The sequence below is a fragment of the Colletotrichum truncatum genome (assembly GCF_014235925.2).
Source record: "Colletotrichum truncatum strain CMES1059 chromosome Unknown Contig_0002, whole genome shotgun sequence".
NCBI lineage: Eukaryota > Fungi > Ascomycota > Sordariomycetes > Glomerellales > Glomerellaceae > Colletotrichum > Colletotrichum truncatum.
In genome coordinates this window covers 1,317,001-1,337,546 of record NW_027222399.1, presented here as the reverse complement: position 1 = coordinate 1,337,546, position 20,546 = coordinate 1,317,001, and the positions used below count along the sequence as shown (strand labels likewise).

Below are 20,546 nucleotides of genomic sequence, written 5' to 3'. Positions count from 1 at the left end.
TCCAATGGCTGCAACAGGCATCGGATCGGCGTGGAAGATTATCCCGGCACTTAGCTCGCGGGATATTGCGGCCACAGTCAAGTTCTACACAGAGGATCTGGGATTTACCCTGGGCGGAACTCAGTCGGATAACGAAGACGACCCCAACTCTCGGCTCAATTTCTGTTCTGTTTACACAGGCGATAGAGCTGCGGCCAACATCTACTTCTTCAGATGCGAGCCAGACGAATTTGCCTCTGGAGGAGCACTAATTGCTCTGGGGACGCTTGGTCTAGATACCTTCTACAAGTCTGTGGTCGAAAGGGGCACGGCGGAAGTAGTCAAAGAAATTCACGATACACCCTGGGGGTATCGGCAGTTCACTATCAAGGATGTTGACGGTAATCGCCTGACCTTTTTCAAGTTCTTGGAAGGTGGAAATCCAGGACCGGAATGATATAGAGATAATCAGACTGTTTACTAAATATGGGTATCCCCAGATCCTTGTTTCTTTGGTTCTAGTTTGTGTCGTCATGACCGTATTGGTGTATGACACTTCCGGATTTCTAGACACCCCCGTGATGATCTGGCGCAAGATGCTCATCTGATTGCAGACCTGTTTGGAATAGGTTGTTGTTCCCATCCATAGCATGGTAGAAGAAGGGGTCCATATCGGAATGCCAATACCCAAATAGATTCATTAATTCAGTACCCATGATGACGTTCGGCTGTATGGGTAGACCTTCTATATCCATAGGATCTGCTTTTCCAGGTGTTCCTGATTCTCCGGTGAGGTTCATCTGTGATAACCTGTTAGTTTGCATGCAACGTAGCTGGAATGGAGTACCATCGCACCTCCGATAAGTCAGCAGTCATATCCATGGCGGTAATGTTCTGGATGTCCTCATGGGGCAAGGACCAGTAAGGTTGGGTGAATAGCGCTTGCGAAGCGTTCGAGCATAGTTGCTGCGGGCTGGGGCTTTGGCCATTAACCTCGTTGACATAAACCCGGGCGATTTGCGCAAACTCCCTCATTAGTGAGCCTGGAATAAGACCGTTGGACATGTATTCCAACCGATCGTAGTAGTCAGCTGCTGCATCAAGCAGAGCTAGGTGAGAAATCGCCTGCCTCTGGCGAGGATTGTGGATTACAATGTCGAACAGCACGAAAAACCCAACCATTGGTATACCTATGACCATCCTACCAGCAAATATATCTTAGCTTCGAAGACGAATTGGGAGGGCAAAACATACCATGAGGGTGTGTATGGCGCTATGTGAATAAGCGAGGTTAGTTCAAGAAGAGATTGGGAAGATTTCTCAACTGTGTCAAACGCGGCCTCTCGTCTGGATACGTGAGAAGAAGGCAAATAACGGAGAATCATCCTTGAAATAGTTTGGAGGAAGTTGTGATAACAGAAATGCATAATGACTGCTATTTCTTGAGCCAGGATAGAGCTAGCAATCTCGCTCGGTTTGATGAGCCCGCCCGGTTTGAAGCCGTTGTCAGGTAAGGAGGCTCTCCATCCCTCGAGTTCCTCGTTCAATTGATCGATTACATCCAAATAATATTCGTCAGAGTTTCCTGAAGCACCGACGGAAAACAAATAGGTGGACGCGCGAGACAAGAGGCGGGCGTGACGGATTAGGGCGACAAACCAGTTGAAGCCGCCGTAACTGGACTCTGGTGCCGGGGGGATAGGGCAAGAAATGTGAGAGTCATTGAAAAGCTTTTGAACAGTTAGTGGATAGGGATAATGATGTAACAGATACGAGGTGCCAGCAACTGCAAACGCTCTTCTCAAGTAATACTCACAGAGGTTTTACCAAGTTGAAAAGTGATGAGCTTTTCCAACGAATACAGAACCCAAAATGTCTTTCTATACGCATTCGTTGCGTGACCGTTGAACTTCGCATCTGCCAGATTCTGGGCTCTCCTCACGGCTTCCGACATGATTACTTGGTCCAAGCCGAAACTAGACACGCCGAGAGTGTAGATCGCCATCGCTGTAAGAGCTTGTAAAGTTGTGAGTGAGTCGGGGAGAAGCATCAGATCAGTAAAATTAGCCAAGGCAACGGAGAAAAGTTCCCAAGACTCTCCCTTTTCTGGCTCAAAGCTACCACCTCCATCATACTGACTACCGAAAGCCAATATTGTGTGGTACAAAGCAGTCCAGGACTTGCTTCTCGGCACCACATTTGGCTGGTTTTGACTTGCGGCGGTTGCTTCGAAAGCGGCTTGATCTAGAAAAGGTAACCGAGGATGGACACACTCAAAGTACACTGCTGGATGTTAGCTTCCGTAATGAGCGTCGAAGCTCGCCGTGGAGTAAGCAATACATTTTATCCATTTAGCCACGCGAGATTTATCTTGTAGGCATGACGGAGGCGTTCTACTTCCCTGGTGAGAAGAAATATTGGAACTAAACCTCGTGGCGGTTCTCAAATGCCGATTGATATCGGCGGAGACACGTCCAACTAAGTCTCGTACTCTATCGTGGCCAAGGCGTAATGATAGAGACTTCAACCGGTGTTCGGAAAAGAAGCTAAGGCTGTTTTGACCACCTGACGACGGCGTTGTTAGCAATGACTGCGTTCATAGACCAACAATGCTGCGATGGCTTATGATACTCACCAAGTATACCATGTCCCTTTTATAATGGGTGCCTATGTCAAAAATAGCCTGGCGATGTCTCGTTGAGGACACCACTTACCTTGATAAACTTGGGACTGGCAGCCCTGCCTTTCGGCGATCTACAGCTTTCATCGGCGCGTTCAAGGACTCGATCCACATAAAGATCTGGAATACGATAAGGTACGGGCCGTCCGGCTTCGGAGCTTGTTGATGGAGGGGTGGGATCCGTGTCTGAGGCTGTCGATTGTCCTGGCCTTGGACAAGGAGATGCTGCAAAATCTAGGACAGAGACTGTGCAGTTCTGCGAGCTTGCGTTTGGATTGCCTGCTGTTTCAGGTACATTATTCATAGCCATGAACTTTTTCATGACTTTTTGAAAATATCATGGTTAGCGACTATATGTAGTTTCGAACCCCCGAAGAGAAGTGGCTCAAAACTCTTACCATTTGCTTTGCGACCCAGTTTTCTTACGCCGAAGATACACTCAGTCTTCCGTCGCTGGGTGACATGTTAGCATTACCAACTCGGCCAAAAGCAGACCAATGCCATGCAACTATGGAAGTAAGCTTACCTGGCAATTATTACATGGGCCCGGCGAGCCTGGCAGGGGGTCGAATGTCAGTTTGCATCTTGGCTCGCAATATCTGGATAAGTTCCCATAGGCACCTTACCAGAACAGCGGACCTTGCGACTAGTGCAGGCATCGCAGGATTTATGGGTCCTTAAACCGGACGCGATGCTGGCCATTCTTGGTCGATTGCAGTAATTTTCTCCTTCAATGAGATGAACCGGAAAAAGAGTCACGAGGAAATGTTGATGGCAAAAGGTGTCTGCCAGCTTCAATCTCGGCATTAGTGGCGGGGATAGTCGTGGCTTTAGAAGCACAAAGGAACCTGCAGCTACGCGAATCGGACTTGGCCTCGGCACCGATCTTCCCAATCCGGTAATATTTTACCGATCTTCGGGGCCCTACACTTTCGCCGAGGATTTCCAAGACATCGATCGCACTGACGGTGAATGAAGCATCGACTCGAACAAAGTTGCCAATAGGAGATTCGCCTTGCCGTTCTCTACTTCACCAAAGCGTTGAGTTGAGAAAGCGCCGAGTCGACTTTGCATAAAACTCTGGTATATTTTCTTTTTTCACAAAGAAATATCAAAGGGAAAAAAAAAAAAAAAAAGACGAAATTTAACACTTGTGTCACTGTTGCTAGGCATTGTCCCCTCGAGTGCTCAAAGACGTCAGGTACATCGTTTCTAATTTCTCATCCACTTTTTACCCCTCATGGAAGGAATACAAAAGGTATCTTATCGCCTCTATATGTCATAGCTACCTTTGCTACCAACTTTGTAACTTGAATGATTGTTGGTACCCATTCAGTAGTCACAATTGTAGAAAGCCGAGGTGCTAACAAACCATGCTATTTGGTTGGCTACAAATGTCTCGGCTATAGGGTCACAGAAAACCAATCCAAACATTCTTACGCAGCAACTAGTTGCCTCTAGTATTTGAGTATCGCTGTCGCCGAAGTCATTCGCTAGAAAACTCCAGCAACTTGCCTCAATAACAACGCCCATGTGCAGGAGGACTGGACGTGATGAAGACTGCTGCAACCTGCCGTCACAATAGATGGCGAGGCACTTCGGGCTCTGTCTGTTCCGGAAGATGACCAGATACATCGGACATGAGCGAGAAATGTTCTATTTTCTATGGTAAATGTCAAGGAAATACATGGTGAAAGACTAGAAAGATATTGGGGCTACCTGTCGTACGGTAATTGGCGGGTCGCTACCAGAGGTCCAAATTCTACCTCGCGTAGTAGTCTAGCGTTCGGGGGGGGCTCCAAGACGTTGCAGCAATTTGCTCCTCACTACTTCCAAATACCACTGAAGCTCGCTCCGCAAATTCGTTCTGCGAGAATTTACAGTTGTATCTCCGGCACTCTCTGTCTGTACGAAATAACCGTCTGTGGGTTAGGTACGAATCGGTGCTCGTCAGCACTTCGGGGCGGCTCGTTCTCGTACGTCCAGTCGTATTTCATAATCAGATGACAAAGAATAATCTTGATCTCGTTACTGGCGAAAAAGCGCCCCGGGCAAGCATGTCGCCCGTGTCCAAAGCTAAGGAATTGCGGGCTCGTGGTGACGAATTGCCACTTGTTTTCTTGTCCTGGCTGTTGGCGCATGCGTAAGAACCGGTGGCCGTCGAACTTGTCCGGGTTGTCGCCTATGACCTCCGGGTCGCGCATATGATAGGCGGGGACGCCAATATGGACACCTTTAGCCAAGCGTATGCCGTTAGACAGAGTAATGGGGGCTTCGACGCGGCGGTTTATCATATCTGGATGTTCATATTGTGAGCGATTGTTTCTGTTTTGATAATTTTGCCAAAAGAAACAAAATGAACAGCATGCCACTCACGATGTCCAAGAATGTTCAAGCGCTGGCTTTCCTTCATGCAACTGTCCATGAGCTTCATCTTATACAAGCTTGTCTTCTTCCAGCCCCCATCCTCTCGAAGGACTTGAGCAATCTCTTCTCTAAGAAGGTCAAAATACTCAGGGTTGTTAATAAGATCATACAAAAGTGCCGTCAGAACGGAAGATGTGGTGTGGATAGCAGCAAAAGTCAGGAAAAGCTGGCCCTTGACAACGTCGAAATCTCGATCTCCACGGACTTCATCCAACCAGGAAAGTGAATCTTGCGGTTTCGTAGATGCTGATCGAGCCGCTCTCCTCCTCTCCAACTCGGGCAGGATGATAGCACGGGCTTTCTTGGTCAGACCCTTGATGTACCAAAGTTCCGGAAGGAAGTATTGAACAAACGGCCGCAAGATCGCTGGCCAAGTCCTTAGTATATTCGCCGAGTGTAACGCAACGCCTGTGAATGAAATGGAGATGTCTATCCATTCCGGGTCATGGCAGAGCTCATCGCCAAGAAAAACCAGTGCTGACAGTCGTGCCGCAGCCTGAGCTGCGGTCATGTAAAATTGGACCTGTTGCCACTCTCCTACCATCACGAGCATTCGTTATCAAATGATTTTTCCACCAAGTCTCAACAATCATGGCCTTTGGAGGGGTTCTTACCGTTTCCCATTGGTAAACATTCGCCCAAGACCGCTGCCGCCTCGTCAGAGAGTCGTTGTGTCAATGCTCCTAGTGCCTGGTTTAGGTGTTTTCGGATCGTTTCCTGAATGATTTCTTCCTTGGCACTGAGGTGTAGAGCGTCAAGCCCAGGAAAGTTCGTCAGTTTTTTGCTGGAATAACAAAGCCGATGTCAGTCTGAGAGCGAAATACAAATGGGATGGTTGTTTTATGTCTTCTTTTCTTTCTAGGATTAAGCACCGGGAGCTCTTCATGGAGACTCAACTCACGCGCTCAAGGAATCCAGCGAAGGTCAAACGGGGATCGTTGCGTATTTCATCGGCCAAATGCAGAGAAATCATGATCAAAGGACCTGAATCTGTCATCACTTGGAAAGGCTGTCCTTCTGTCTGCAAAAATAATTAGATTGACGCGAAACTTGGCCGTTGCTCAAGTTCGAGGGGCCCTTGACGCGCGTACTGTTTTGAAGCCTTCTTTGATAAGTGTGATGGGCTCATCTTGCCACCTCTTCAACGCCGCGTTGTTGGATCATTCACCGGGCTCTTTGCCGACAAGCTTGAATCCAGAGAACGGTTTGCCATCGCGGATGTACCAGCTGAAAAGTGAAACCAACCCAATGAGAATGGTTGGAAAATCCCGTTAGGTGTAAGTGCGATAAGCTGTCGAAGGTTTTCCATGGCGTGAGAGTTTGTTTATTTTGCTGATTGGCATAACCTTCTAAGAAACTCTCATGAACGACAATCTCAGTCCCTATTACTTATAGCTTCACCCATCAATTCCAACATTCGCAGCTTTCTCTCCCCTGCGGAAAAGGGGGGTATCATTCTGGAACTGACAAACCTTGCTTGCGGAGCGGACCTTGCATGGAATGCTGGGCCGGGTTCTTTGATCGATCCGCTCCGCCGATATCCTGCTCCTGAGCAATGATATCGTTGGGTGATGGGGCGCTGAACGCCGGATTTCCGGCATGTATCTCGCCCCAACTGTCTGCTTATGTATAGCGTCCTCTATCAGATTATACTTGTACTCTTTTCTGTTAAACATAACCATTTTGCGAATCTCAACAAGCAGTCATGAAGATTGAGGGACGTACTTTTATTGTTACGGGCGGGTAAGTCAGTTGATAGATACAGCCTGTGTCCTCATTACCTAGCTGACATTACAGCGCCTCCGGAATTGGTCGCGGTTGCGTCAACATGGTCATCCTTAACGGAGGCAATGCTGCCGTTATCGACACCAACAGCGATCTCGGCGCCTCTGCGGCCACAGAACTTGGAACTTCTATGAAATTCTTGCATTGCGATATTAACATCACGCAAAGTGTCACCAATGCCATCAAGGCTGCCGTAGACTGGGCCAAGGAGGCCGGCAAGCCGATTGGCGGCATCATTACTGCTGCTGGCATTGGCCATTCGTGCGTGGCAAGGAAACTCAACGTCACATCACTCCTCTTGTCATACAAGGGGTCTCTCCCGGGAAAGGAGGCTAATTTGATTTTAGCTGCTAGATGCAGAGCGCGTACCCTGCTCGTACGAGCATATTGAGACCGTTCTGAATGTCAATCTACGCGGCACCCTCGATCCCATCCGTCAACTCCTGCCTCATCTAGCCAGTGTGTCCCCAGAGGGGCGTGATGGAGAGCGGGTGTTGTAATCATGGTAGCCAGCTCTGCAGCTTTCGAAGGGCAATCTGGCTTGGTCGTCTACTCGGGCAGTAAGGGGGCAGTTGTATCAATGACACTGCCAATGGCCCGAGATCTTGGCCAACACGGAATACGGGTGGTGACGATTGCCCCATATTTATTTGAGACAGGCATGACTGCCCCCATGCGACCACAAGACCGCGAGCTACTGACCGGGGCCATGGAGTTTCCTCAACGGGCAGGACAGCCGGGAGAGTTTGCTAGGCTTGTGAAGGAGGTGATTGGGAATACCATGTTAAACGGTGAAGTGATCCGGCTTGATGGCGGGGCTAGGCTGCCCAAGGTTTTCTGAAAAAGAAGACGAAACATCTCACAGCTTAGCAGTCAGAACACCGTAGCTTATGGGGATGAGACAGAGGTGGCGCAATCTTGAGAAATGAGTAGTTTAGAGTCAGATAAACCGCGTAGAAAGACACAGACTCTCAAGGAATGGAAATACCAACTATCATTCTTGGCCGAGGACCGTATTCGTGTGAAGCCGGGTGAGCTGATGACCCTCCATAGCAATCATAAGCCGGTGGTAGTTTAGATAAGAAAGAATGCCAGTCAGCTTGCTTGGGTAAGGCTTACTGCCGCTCATGCTGCTACTCCTCAGTGACCTCCTTTGCATGGCTGTAAAGGTCCATAGGTTCTGTGTAGTCAATGTTGAGTGGAGAGAACCCACCTCTTCCGTCCGCGCGCATGGAAGCGCCTTTACCTCCACCGGGATCCCCTGCTAAAGTCGTGGTGCGGCGGGGGGCTGCCGGGCGGAGCGGGGACACCGAAGTGGGTCCCGCGATTATTGGCCGCAAGGGCCCGATGAGGAAAAACCTACCCGAAGACAATGCGATTGAGATTCGATCAACTCACACTATTCACTGCCGCATGTCGTTAGACGCTCCTTAGTCAGCCACATTGCACAGTTTCTACGCGGTAGTACTAAATCAAAGCAGGTCCATTAAGTTGCGGAGTTTGAAATTGGTTTCACAGGCTCCCTCTAGTGGTATCCTTCTCGTTAAAGGGCCTTTCCGCCATGTAGCTGTGCAAGAAAAGCACCGACGGATATCTCCGTCTGTCCCAGATCGTGGTTCCGTCAGCGCTAGACGATAGCGACATTACATGCGGTTTCCGCAAAATCTCTCGCTGGAGGTTCCTGGTATGGAGTGTTGTATGGGATGGCTTGGGATTTGGGTGACACGCAACAAGGAGCCCACCAAATGACAGCAAAGTGCTGGCACTAGCACTTCTGACGAGCATTGCAATTCTGTCGCCCATTCACTAACATTTGTTGACGTTAGTGTTTGTGCTTGCAGTCAATGCTGAACGGTGAAGATAGATTTCGAGAGACAAAGTCTTCAAGAGCTAGCCTGGTCAGACACGGAGAGGGGGAGGGAGCCCACATGCCCAGCTTGAACCATTGTCTGTGCCATCGGCCACGGTTCGTTTTGGGCGCCCGAAGACTCATTGCGAGTAGCTTTTCTTGACATCAAAGTCCGCCAGATGAATTTCCGCCTCGATGCCAGACACAACCTGGGATGTTGGCGCAAACCCCATGCGAGCAAAGGCACTCCGCGTATGATCGTGCCTCTAGAACTCCGAGCCATCTTTCTGCGCTCCAACAAGTGGGCTTCATGCGCCGACGGCATGGTCCAGCGGAGTTGAATGAGAAATGTGAGCAACGACTGGAAATCATGCGGCGAGATACTTCGCACGTCTACTCTGTGAATCAAATCTGTTATGTTGTCATCTCCAGAATTATAAAAACGGGATCCGAGTCACTTCATCCATCTCAATCGACCTCACTACCATTTTATACGTAATCCAAACTTAGAATAAAAAATTACCAACGTTGCCGCTTCGATATTTTGCAGAGAGCCCTCAGCACTATGTCTCGTTACGCCGCAGCCCATCAGAACCCCCAAGGCCCGGGTGACGCCCGCCCCACGGCCCTCCAAATCATCGAAGATGAAAACCTCGTCGGAAAGCTGGCTGGCAAAACAGTCTTCGTCACCGGCGCGAACCAAGGCATTGGATTGGACACTGCTCGTGCCCTCTACGCTACCGGCGCCGATGTCTTCCTAGGCGTTCGGAGCAACGAGAAGGGCGATAAGGCCATCGCCGACATCACGAACACCCCAAACCTCTCCGCTAAGGGGTCGCTTCAGGCTGTCGTCCTTTCGCTCGACTCTCTGGACTCCGTGCGCAAAGGCGCCGAGAGTTTCTTGGCCAAGAGCGGAGGCAAGCTCAACATCCTCATTAACAACGCCGGCGTCATCCAGAACGAGAAGACCAAGACCGTTGACGGATTCGAGTCGCACTTTGGGACGAATCACGTTGGGCATTTTCTTCTCTTCCAGCTGCTGCGACCCGCGCTGCTGGCTTCAGCCACTCCGGAGTTCAACTCCCGCGTCGTGGCCGTCTCATCGATGGCTCACCGCGCGAGCGAAATCCGGTTCCACGACTTCAATTTTGAGGAAGAGGGTTCCTTTGAGCAGTCAGTGGCCTACGGACACTCCAAGACGGCCAACATTTATTTTTCCAATGAAATCGAGAGGCGCTTCGGCTCCCAGGGCCTCCACTCGCTCTCTCTGCATCCCGGATCCATCATGACGAACATGTCCGCCGCGCAGCCCGTCGATGTGGAAGCGGCGAAGGCGGCAATGGGTGAGGAACTGTTCAACAAGATGATGAGTATCCTCAAGAGTCCAGCCCAGGGGGCTTCCACCACGGTCTACGCCGCTGTGAGCAAGGAATGGGAAGGGAGAGGTGGCAGGTATCTGAGTGACTGTGTCGAAGCACACCCCACGTCCGCCGGCTACAACATGATGTCAACCGACACGGGTTTCGCACCATGGGCCTACGACGAGAAGAAAGCTACGCTGCTGTGGCAGGAGTCTTGCAAGCTGGTCAGTGTAGAGGAAGAATATTGAGAGGGTTGACATGTCCAATCTCTCATATTCTGATACGCCACTAAACGGCTTCTCGTGACGGAATGGGGGCACTAGGAGGCAAGCAATAGAGCTCGAAGGCTTACTAGAGGCCAGACTTTATATAAGTTATAGCACTGTAGTGAAATCAAAAAAAAAAAAAAAAATCACATCTCCTTGGGAGACTATCCCATCGACTGGCAGATGACCTCAAAATTGCCAAGGGTGGGGTCAAGCCAATCAGGACTCAGTAAGCTACTAGATTTGTTAACTGATGTCCTCAAAACTTGCAGTACATATCATGCATAACGTCGCACACCCACTTCTCGCACACCCCCACATTTCGCACACCCATAAATTGGGTCATCATGAGGTATTCATCAACTTCATAACTATAAGTCTGATTCGTCTCCTGCAACTGTGATACTATCGCCAGTTTTAATAGGTAATTCAGGCTCGCTAGATTCATCTGAGCTATCCTCAATTTCGCCAGCCTCAATTTGGGCTTTGTGAATTGCCTCAATGTTGGCAAACTTCGAATTTGGGCTCATTTGGACCTTACGCCGCTTCCGTACCATTCCAGCCTCAACTTCTGCTTCCAACATTGCAATCTTCTTCTCTGCTGTAGCCAATTGATAGTCCTTTTCATCAAATCCCTTTTGAACCTTCCGAAACAACAGTCGCTGCGTTTGCTGATCTTTATCCAACTTGCTGAATAAGCTAAGTTGATCATATAGATCAACTGTCTTCTTGGGCGTTGACCAGGCTACTATGGATGTAGCAGATGCCCAGTTTTCGTCTTTTCCACCATCAGAGGCCCTCATAGGCGTAGAATAGCCTGGCTTTGAGGGCTTGGAAGCATTCTCAAGCAGTAGAGGGCTCATGAGCGGTCGAGCTATCGAAATGGGCCATAGTCCTGTTGCTTTCCAGCCGCTTCTGATATTCTTGCTTGAAAATGCCATCTGGCGTGCTTTTCCATAGCAGGTAAGAAAGTTCCGTTTGCCTACAACTGTAGAATCGTTGTGTTGAATGAGGTATCCAAGCTCTTTTTGATAGGTCGCCTTGAGAGGCCCAAAGACTGCTTGGTCTAGAGGTTGGAGAACGTGGGATGTATGTGGCGGTAGGAAAAGGAGATATATCTTGTGTTTATAACAGAGATACATAAATTCTGTTGTTTCATGACTGCCATGACCGTCTAGGATCAATAGTCTCTGCTCAGAGGGATGATCAGGCTTAGTCAGAGGGATAAAGATGTTCTCAAGCCATTCCACAGCTGTAGAGTCTGAAGTCCAGCCATTCTCAGTTGCTGTGAACTTCCAACCACTGTAAATATCACGTTTATGGATATCAAGAGGAAACCATTGTTGTTGAACCGATTTCCCTCGATAAATAACAAGTGGAGGAAGCGCCTGACCAGTTGCAGAGACACACTCAAGCATAGTTGTCCAAGCCCGAGACCCAGGCTGTTTTTTTCGCATTGATGAGCTTTCTGATGATCCCAGTACTAAGCCATTTGATCCTCTGCCTTCTAGGATACCAGTTTCATCCATGTTATAGCGATGATGTGGTTTGATCGCCTTGATCTCTGGAAGGGCGAGTTGTTGAAACCATTGCCTGATTACATTAGTTGAGGCCCCATTGACACGCTTAGAATCGATGGCTCTAGCTCTATGAACCTTGATTGATGGATTTCTCTTAATAAAGAACTGAATCCAGTTTCTCCCAAGTGGCTGGGTAGTGCCTCTGATGTCTAGGATTCGCTGGGCAAATTCCTTGAGTTGTTGATGTGTTGGCGGCAGCCCTAACGCCGCCTGGATACGCACCCATTCAGCTAAGTGACTTTCCTGTGCTGGAGATAGCTTCTGGAAGCTAGAGAAAGCTACATTTCTTGCCTGTGAACCCTTTAATCGAGACTGGAGGGTTGATGGTGGAATTCCAGCATCATGAGCTGCCTTTCGGACACTCTGCCCACTTGCAACTGCATTGAGAGCTTGATTGACTTCTGTTTCCGTATACTGGCCCATTAAGCGTATAAGAGTAACTATTCAAAGAATTATAATAATCGCTGTAAAAGTGGTGAAGATATTAAAGAATGTTGAAGAGGGTAAAATTCTACATGAGCGATTTATGGGTGTGCGAAATGTGGGGGTGTGCGAGAAGTGGGTGTGCGACGTTAGTACAAAATATCGTGCACTCAAAGTAGTCGCCACTTCTGGAGATACTAGTAAATTGGATGATAAATCCTAGATTCTTTACGTACTCAATGTAGTGCAGAGTAAAATTGGGGCTAAAATGGGAACTCGAATCCTTGGCGATTTTGAGGTCATCTGCCAGTCGATGGGATAGCAGATATGCCAAGAAGTGAAGAAGCGAACAAAACCTGACTGTGAACGGCCCCTTTTACATCGCAGTATGATGCCTCGTGAATTGGTTGTCATTTTGAGTCCACCAGCAATACCTTTCCCTTGCACTCTTCACACCAAGTGCTCGACGTTAACTCGAAATGATCAAATTATCCCACATGATTGGATCTTATAGGAATAGCGGCGGATCTTCGTGGGTATTTTCTTTGTGGAACCGAACCCACTGCTGCTTACAAGTTTCCTGCGCTACTCTGTTCTCAGTATGAATTCCGTGAAGATCACGTCGACGCCACGCATGCCACGCTAATGGTTGCCATTGGGCCGAAGTATTTTAGGCAGTCATCTCTCCTCTGGGCTCGGCTTATTTGCACAGGTCAAATTCATGGAGAAGCCTTATTGTCCTCAATGTCAAAGATTTCCATGCTTGCTCGAGCCGTCGTTGTTCACGACTCTGGGACAAAAGGCACACTATTCCGACGTTTTAGTTTGAAATGTGTGCAATTCCAGAAAGATATTGCAAGAATCGACACTATGTGCGAGAATACTTCCGTGTATGCGTGATTTACATAGGAACCGATAAACGGTAGGAACAGATTGTCCTTGAGCAAATGGTCCGTATCAAAACATGCCAAACAACTCAGACAGCTGGATTGTGGGTTCGCCGGCCCAGATCGCCATAAATGGCTAGCTTCATGCACAACCTTAACGTTACCCCATGAGGAGAAAGCAAGTACTGGAGGCAAGTCTAAGCCAACCTGGCCACATTGGATGCTGGGCTATTGATTAACCTTTACAAATGCTTTGACTTCCGAAAACCATCGACGTAATTTTTACACTGAAGGATACCACTATTGATTAGTCCATCATGACAGCATCGCAAGGTCTTGACGCAGTCTTCGACTACATCATCGTTGGCGGCGGGACAGCTGGCTTAGTCGTTGCCTCCCGACTCAGCGAGGACTCTGATGTTCGAGTCCTCGTAATAGAAGCTGGAGCCGACCAGAGCACCAATCCTCTGGTTCTGACACCAGGTTTGGTGGCTGGGGTCTACGGGAAGGACGAGTATGACTGGAACTTCACTTCGGTTCCCCAGGTATGGTTTCAAACCCGTCTTTCGTGGTGCTTGCAATTTGTCGTTCACAACGCTGATGATTAAAAGCCCAACCTGAACAACAGGCGCGTCAACCAGCCTCGGGGTAAGATGCTAGGTGGAAGTTCCGCCTTGAATTTCATGTTGATGCTTTATCCTTCGAGGAACGTCATGAACGCTTGGGGATCGCTTGGCAATGAGGGTTGGGATTTCGATTCTCTTGCGCCGTATTTCCGCAAGTTCGCCACTGACCATCCTCCGCCACAATCTGCAAAGGACGTAGTTGGGCTAGATTACCATGATCCAACGCTTAGTGGAAATGGGCCGTTACAAGTGTCTTTTGGAGAGGGATACAATCCCATGAATGCGGCATGGATGGGCACCTTCGCTAACCTTGGTCTCGGCGTAACGGGTGATCCTCGCAGCGGCAAGGCTTTTGGAGCCTTCCAGAATCCTTGCAGTATCGACCCAAAAACTAAAACGCGAAGCTATGCAGCCAGCGCATACTACACGTCCGAGGTTGCGAAGCGGCCGAATCTCGTTGTGGTGACTGAAGCAGTAGTCAAAAAGATCAACTTCGATACCGCCAATGGTGATGTTGTGGCGACGGGAGTGCAAGTTGTTGCCAAGGATGGGCAAGAAAAGACTGTTTCGGCCAAAATCGAAGTTGTACTTTCTGCTGGCACATTCCATACGCCCCAGCTTCTGGAACTGTCTGGTGTTGGCGGCAAACAACTCCTCGATACTTACAATATCCCGGTTGTCATTGACAACCCCAACGTAGGCGAGAACGTTCAAGATCATCCCATCGTCTGCCAAAGCTTCGAGGTCAATGATGGAGTTCCGTCCGGAGACGGTCTTCGGGATGGAAATATCCTCAATGCTGTTGTGGGCCAGTACCAAGCGACCCGCGAGGGCCCAATGGGCCAGAGCATTATCAGTGCAGCTTACACACCACTTGCTGATGCCAATGGTATCGTTTCCGATGACGAGAAGAAGCAGCTGTTTGCGAATCACACAGATCAGCTGAGCTCGCCTTCGGCGAAGATTGTGCAATCCCTCGTGCAGTCATCCACCGAACCGAGCACCGAATATCTTCTTTTTCCATCCCAGATTACCATTAGTGATCATCCCAAAAACATGGCCGAGTATATACTTCCTTCACTCCCCGAGAACTACATCACCGTCATGACGATTCTCAACCACCCTTTCTCGCGCGGAACGGTTCATATCACTAGCCCTGACTACAAAGTGCTCCCGGTTTGGGATCCACGATACAACTCAAACACGCTAGATCTGGAGCTGCTAGCGCGCAACGTGCAGTTCGTCGAGCGAATCGTGGGAACCGAACCATTCGGTAACCTTCTGAAACCTGGAGGCAAGCGTTTGCCGGAAATCAAGGGCGACGACCTCGAAAGTGCCAAAGACATCGTGCGCCAGCGACAGATATCCGTTTTCCATGTTTCGGGCAGTTGCGCAATGATGCCAAGAGAGCAGGGCGGCGTTGTCGATGCGAGGCTGCGTGTTTACGGAGCGAAGAACCTTCGTATCGTCGATGCTAGCATCTTCCCAATTGAGCCTTTAGGGAACATCCAAAGCACTGTGTATGCGGTTGCAGAAAAGGCAGCGGATATCATTAAGGAAGACAGAACAACCGGAAGGAAATAGCAAGATGAGTTTGGTCACCTCGTGACCTTGTCTGGCTAAAACATATATGGTATGCATGCGCTTCGAAGGGTTTCAAGGAGTACAAAGTACAAGCACCACCTTCGAGAAACACATTGGAGTCGGGCGCGTAGTCTTAGTATTTGAGACAACAGGCAAACAGATGATTTGATTTTGTTCTTTAATGAGAGTTACGACTATGTATAGCCCGAAGCCAAGTTGATGGTCCGAGGACATTACCACCTACTCAGGGCATCGAAATATAGTCAAAGCAGGTTATGTACATCGCGCTCGATGTTCCTAGTCAACAGCTGTTACTCAAATTCAGGATCCTAGATAGATTTATCATTTGTTTTCATAACTTCGTATTCTTAATGACCAAACGGGAGTCAAAAAGTGACATGACTTAGATGTTACCAATTTTCCCGACCAGGAAATCAACACCTTCGGAAACACGCCTCACGTAATCCAGATGCGCAGGTTCAATCTCGAGCGTTCCTTTACAAACCTCGTCGCTGTCGTTGCAAATTATCTTGACCTTGTCTTTGGGAAAATTGGGGATCTGTCCCTTGTCCTGCGCTTTTTGGGTGTCGCCATAAGTAACAACACCATCTATTCTCTTCTTGACTGCATCGGAAAGGCTCTCGATTGCTCGATGGGCGACAGCTGCCCCTTGACTATTAAAGCACAGCGTTAGCTTTGATTTGAAGAAATTCACCATTCGAGCCTTCAAGATTACACTAACCTGTAACCTCCGGCGACGATCTTTGCTTTGGGGCACTTTTCGGTGGCATCATTGAGAAGCCTCTTCATCTCAGCCACGGCCAATGGATCCGCGCCACCGGGCGCAAGATTGGTCTCCAGACTGGCAGCGTAGTCGACGCCCTCTGTTGCGACCTTGTCATCACCGTAACGTTTTTTCAAGCCGTCCGAAGTTGGGGGGCCAACAGTTGATCCCTGTGACGCTTTGATGTCAGCTTCCATCTGATGGGGGCCATGCATGGCGGATACGGGGTTTAAGCGGGAGAAAACACCCGAGCCGGGGGGGCGGGGGGGCGGGACGCACCATGTTTCCGAGCTCTGTAGAACCCCGAGCGAAGACGAAAATGACATCACGACAACCGCCCTCGGTGAATTCTTTTGATGTGCTTCCCGTTGCGCGACTGTTGAGCTGCGCTGTGATTTCAAGCCCATTGTGATCGGCGCGGAACAAGGGGCTGGAGGCCGCGATAGCAGCGAGTGCGATGTTGACAATGGCCTTCATGAGGATCTGTGGGGTTTGAAATTCGCTGCAACGCCTAGTGTAAGTGTGGTTTGCGGTGCTTTAAGGGTCCTCGCCGAGGGTTCTCGGTGGCAACCGCAGCCTTTGGTGTTCTTCTGCCAACTCGGAGTCCGTGGCTGGAAGCTTTGTTCTTATATTGGGGGCCGCGGGCCATCAGGGTGAGAGCCTCTGGAGACGGAAATTTGGACAAAAATGGCAAATCTGCGAGGCCGGCATTTTATACTTACCGGAAGTCCATCAGAGTTGGTGTGTAGCTATGCACTATGCCGCTGGCAGGAGGGTGTTATCAACTCGAAGGATCCATCCGCAGCCGTATCGGTGGTATCAAGATCACATGAATGCAACGTTTTTGAACGGAGAAGAGAGTGGGATGCTCATGCCGTCGTTCCAAATAGAACCAAGGGACCCCAGGCGACGAGAACTGTTCTTGCAAACCCGAGGATTTTGACATGAATGCTTAATTCAACAATGCTTGGTCTAGGAAGATGTCCCCATAGTGAGCGAATCAGGCTCGTAGCCAGCTCGTCAGCCGGTGGCAGTAGAATGTCCTTGCTCAACCTACACCGGATCGTTTAAAGTGGTGCCGCTCGACCCATTCCGTGTCTTTGCCTGGAATGCATTGGGAAAAGTCCTTTCTGGAAAATTCATGCCATGAATTATCGACCCTGATTAACCAACGAACTCACCACAATTTCATCTCGGGCGTACATTCGGCAACGTGGATTTCCCGTCCAGACAGTTCCGTCCGGCTGCCGAGGGGCACAGGCCACGACCATTAACGTGGTAAATCACAGGCGAGTTTTATTCGCCTTGCTTATATCTCAACTTTTGTCTTCTTCCAATGTTATGTGAGAGGCACAATGCGGTCAGTGTACATTGAATTGCTTGCTGTGACATTAGCCTCGGACACAGATTTAGGTAGCAATGTGGGTGGAACAGGCTTTGAAGTATGCTAGGGTCCCAGATACCTATACGGGCGTAGAAAGATGGGATCTTATCAAGTTTGGGAAGACTCTTGTACTTTACCTGCATGTGTGGAACCACGGTAGAAAGGAAGATTAAAGTGGTTGGGAGAGATATGTGCCGTCCAGTTGCCCGTCACATAGGTAGTTGAAGTCGTTTAACTTGTAATGACAGCCTCCTTCAAGAGTCCTACTCACTACCTAGCCGATATCTCTCGCTTACTCAGGCACAACTCCAAAAGTATTTCCGAGCTTCAGTATCTAGATGCTAATATACCCACTAGGGAACTTGAGAACTCATTCGTTCGCCTTTCGACAGCCAGCGACAGTAGTGGTATCTTAGAGAAGCGAGTCTACACCATCCTGCTATGTCGGCCAACTTTGGCTAAGTAGCTGGTATTCAATGGAATGCTACTGTCAAACTAGATGGGACTGTGGGCCCTTTTGGTCTGCTCGTTAAACCTTTCTCAACTGACGGATAGCTCCCTAATGGTTGCGCTAGGTAAGTCTTGAACACAGACACCAGATGTTCTCTTCCTTGTGACCTGGGGTACTGTACAGCACCGTAATCTGAACGACGAACGGTCTATATCGACGGCAACTTCATACATGACATCGATCGAAATGCACTATTGCAAAGCATAGAATCCTTATCTCTTTTTTCGAAATAAACAGAAGCACAAGTGCTTACAAGGCCAGTGGACGTTTCAACATTGAAACATGACTTCATGTATGTTTTCCAAGCCGTGATGTAGGGTGCAGTAGGAGTACCTAGATTAACGGCTGGAGCCGCCCGATATCTTGCATGCATTAGCGTCCTCTACGCCGATAAGGCTTACCCCATGGGTAGTAGTATGGTTGCAGGTGTCCACCGCCTAGGTGGTTTCGGAGCTGCTATAAATGAGTGCGGGGTTCCCCTGCACATCTCCTGTCACGGGAGCTGCGCATCAACCATACCCCTCATTGACCTCACATCCCAAAGCTCTCCCAGTCTGAATATTCAAAGATGGATTCTCAAGTCAAGTACCTTCTCTCTTTGCGCGCTGTCCGCGATCGTTTCAATGTCATCGGGAATGTTGCCAAAGATGGAAACTTAAGCCACTTCGAGGTCCGAGAGGATAAATTGGATGAAGTCGTCGACTTTGTGGCTTCCGTTATCAAGGTTAGACTTTAAACCTCTTCGTCACGGAACCCTGAACTCACAAACCGTTCCCTCAGCGTGATTATGGCCCTGATAAATTTGACACTATTCCTCCTCATGGACGCTGGCAACATTTCGAGGTTGGGGGTGTTCCTCGCGTCGCTAACATCATGGAGGAGTGGAAGAAAGAGGGGTGTGATAAAACGGAGGTGACCCGTCGCTTGATTGACCTCTTTTTCGTCTCTGTCCTCCTTGACGCAGGTGCTGGTGACCACTGGCGATACACCGAACCAGGAACCGATCAAATTTATGAGCGAAGTGAAGGCATTGCGGTAGCCAGTCTTCACATGTTCAAGTCCTTGGCTTTTACTGCTTCGGGGTCTATCCCAGTTGTCGATGGTAAGCGCAACAGTAATGAGCTTGTGGAGCGTGAGCTGAGTTATGATGTACAGGAAAGGGACTGGAGAAGCTTCAAACAAGTGCTCTCTCAGACGGTTTCCAGGTTTCTGACAGCAACCCCATGCTGGGAGTTGATTCTCGTGCGGGCCTTCTCAGAAGCCTGGGTCAGTCCTTGCTCGCCCATCCAGATGTATTCGGTCCTGAAGGTCGTCCAGGAAACCTCGTTGGTAAGTATCTGCCTCTTGTTTTCACATAATGACTGGTTACTCACGTAATCCCTAGATACTCTGATCAAATCGGCCGGCGGCTCCTCTCAACTTGATGTGCTTTTCCTCTGGGACACCCTCCAGTCTCTTCTCATTCCCTGTTGGCCGAAAGATCGAACCACCATCAACGGTACACCTATAGGTGATGCATGGCCTTTGAGCACCCTTAAGAAAGCGTCCGGCAGCTCCGACCCTGCCGATGGTATTCAGCCTTTCCATAAACTCACGCAGTGGCTCACCTATTCTTTGATGGTCCCTTTCCAGAGGGTCCTTGGCCTAGAGTGGATCAATGCAGACTCTCTGACCGCCTTACCGGAGTATCGCAATGGTGGCCTTTTCGTCGATCTAGGCGTATTGGTCTTGAAGCCGGAGACACTCGAGCGAGGGCTGAAAGCATCTGGCGGGGAATTGCCACTTTTTGACGCGGGAGACGATGCCATTGTCGAATGGAGAGCAATGACTCTGGTACTGATCGACAAACTGTACAGCAAAATTCAAGCCCGCATGGGCGAAGGAGTTCACCTCAGCATGGCGCAACTGCTCGAGGCCGGGTCATGGAAGTCTGGACGTGAGGTTGCAGCTAAGCGTCGACCGCAAACGAAGTCGAGCCCAATCCTTATCAAGAGTGATGGCACTGTTTTCTAAACAGACGAAATTAGACTCAAGTTTTGGGGCAGGCTGGTACTGTTAGCAGATGTCTTGTGGATAATGTATGGTGTACGGAAGAACTGATTGTGCGTTCATGAGATTTCTTTCTTGACTTGCTACAAATGTAGCCGCATTTTGAACAAGTAACGTGACCATTAAACTATCAGTACCTCGAGGCATCTTAACTTCCTCCCAACAGTTCGATACCTGTCCAATCTCCTTCCTTCCAAAATCATGCCGACTTTGATTGCTTATGTAACATAGAAGGAAGTACCACGTTTCGTATCTTCCTAATCAACATATTCATAGTTTTTTGTGGGCGAAACCAGCACAGAACGCTCAGAATGGGGAAAAGTGGTGTTGTTGGTTGAAGAACTAACTGACTAGCTAGAGGGCTGTGGAGG

At 49.1% G+C, this 20,546-nt stretch overlaps 9 protein-coding genes across 9 annotated transcripts; 5 read left to right on the top strand and 4 right to left on the bottom strand.

The window, feature by feature from the left end:
• Positions 1-4: 4 nt before the first annotated feature.
• On the top strand, positions 5-436 carry CTRU02_203326 (glyoxalase family protein; the record flags this gene model as incomplete). Its single annotated transcript, XM_070204185.1, has 1 exon — positions 5-436. The coding sequence occupies one exon, from the start codon at positions 5-7 to the stop codon at positions 434-436; it is 432 nt and encodes a 143-aa protein (XP_070061948.1).
• Positions 437-545: 109 nt separating this feature from the next.
• CTRU02_203325 (fungal specific transcription factor domain containing protein) lies at positions 546-3,361 on the bottom strand (the record flags this gene model as incomplete). Its single annotated transcript, XM_070204184.1, has 9 exons — positions 546-779; positions 835-1,180; positions 1,234-1,709; positions 1,796-2,262; positions 2,320-2,544; positions 2,675-2,983; positions 3,058-3,112; positions 3,186-3,214; positions 3,286-3,361. The coding sequence occupies 9 exons, from the start codon at positions 3,359-3,361 to the stop codon at positions 546-548; spliced, it is 2,217 nt and encodes a 738-aa protein (XP_070061947.1).
• A 1,175-nt stretch (positions 3,362-4,536) lies between these two features.
• CTRU02_203324 (cytochrome p450) lies at positions 4,537-6,083 on the bottom strand (the record flags this gene model as incomplete). Its single annotated transcript, XM_070204183.1, has 4 exons — positions 4,537-4,955; positions 5,036-5,620; positions 5,701-5,869; positions 5,988-6,083. 4 exons carry the CDS (start codon positions 6,081-6,083, stop codon positions 4,537-4,539), a joined length of 1,269 nt encoding a protein of 422 aa, XP_070061946.1.
• Positions 6,084-6,791: 708 nt separating this feature from the next.
• CTRU02_203323 (3-hydroxyacyl-CoA dehydrogenase type-2) lies at positions 6,792-7,371 on the top strand (the record flags this gene model as incomplete). Its single annotated transcript, XM_036733893.1, has 3 exons — positions 6,792-6,829; positions 6,884-7,154; positions 7,219-7,371. The coding sequence occupies 3 exons, from the start codon at positions 6,792-6,794 to the stop codon at positions 7,369-7,371; spliced, it is 462 nt and encodes a 153-aa protein (XP_036574366.1).
• Positions 7,372-9,285: 1,914 nt separating this feature from the next.
• CTRU02_203322 (putative short-chain dehydrogenase) lies at positions 9,286-10,329 on the top strand (the record flags this gene model as incomplete). The annotated part of the gene is made up of 1 exon (XM_036733894.1): positions 9,286-10,329. The coding sequence occupies one exon, from the start codon at positions 9,286-9,288 to the stop codon at positions 10,327-10,329; it is 1,044 nt and encodes a 347-aa protein (XP_036574367.1).
• A 389-nt stretch (positions 10,330-10,718) lies between these two features.
• CTRU02_203321 (transposase) lies at positions 10,719-11,876 on the bottom strand (the record flags this gene model as incomplete). Its single annotated transcript, XM_036733895.2, has 1 exon — positions 10,719-11,876. The coding sequence occupies one exon, from the start codon at positions 11,874-11,876 to the stop codon at positions 10,719-10,721; it is 1,158 nt and encodes a 385-aa protein (XP_036574368.2).
• A 1,678-nt stretch (positions 11,877-13,554) lies between these two features.
• On the top strand, positions 13,555-15,447 carry CTRU02_203320 (Versicolorin B synthase 2; the record flags this gene model as incomplete). Its single annotated transcript, XM_036733896.1, has 2 exons — positions 13,555-13,782; positions 13,849-15,447. The coding sequence occupies 2 exons, from the start codon at positions 13,555-13,557 to the stop codon at positions 15,445-15,447; spliced, it is 1,827 nt and encodes a 608-aa protein (XP_036574369.1).
• A 403-nt stretch (positions 15,448-15,850) lies between these two features.
• On the bottom strand, positions 15,851-16,708 carry CTRU02_203319 (cutinase; the record flags this gene model as incomplete). The annotated part of the gene is made up of 3 exons (XM_036733897.1): positions 15,851-16,121; positions 16,190-16,409; positions 16,456-16,708. 3 exons carry the CDS (start codon positions 16,706-16,708, stop codon positions 15,851-15,853), a joined length of 744 nt encoding a protein of 247 aa, XP_036574370.1.
• A 1,986-nt stretch (positions 16,709-18,694) lies between these two features.
• On the top strand, positions 18,695-20,139 carry CTRU02_203318 (DUF1688 domain-containing protein; the record flags this gene model as incomplete). Its single annotated transcript, XM_036733898.1, has 4 exons — positions 18,695-18,850; positions 18,907-19,228; positions 19,282-19,455; positions 19,511-20,139. The coding sequence occupies 4 exons, from the start codon at positions 18,695-18,697 to the stop codon at positions 20,137-20,139; spliced, it is 1,281 nt and encodes a 426-aa protein (XP_036574371.1).
• Positions 20,140-20,546: the final 407 nt, after the last annotated feature.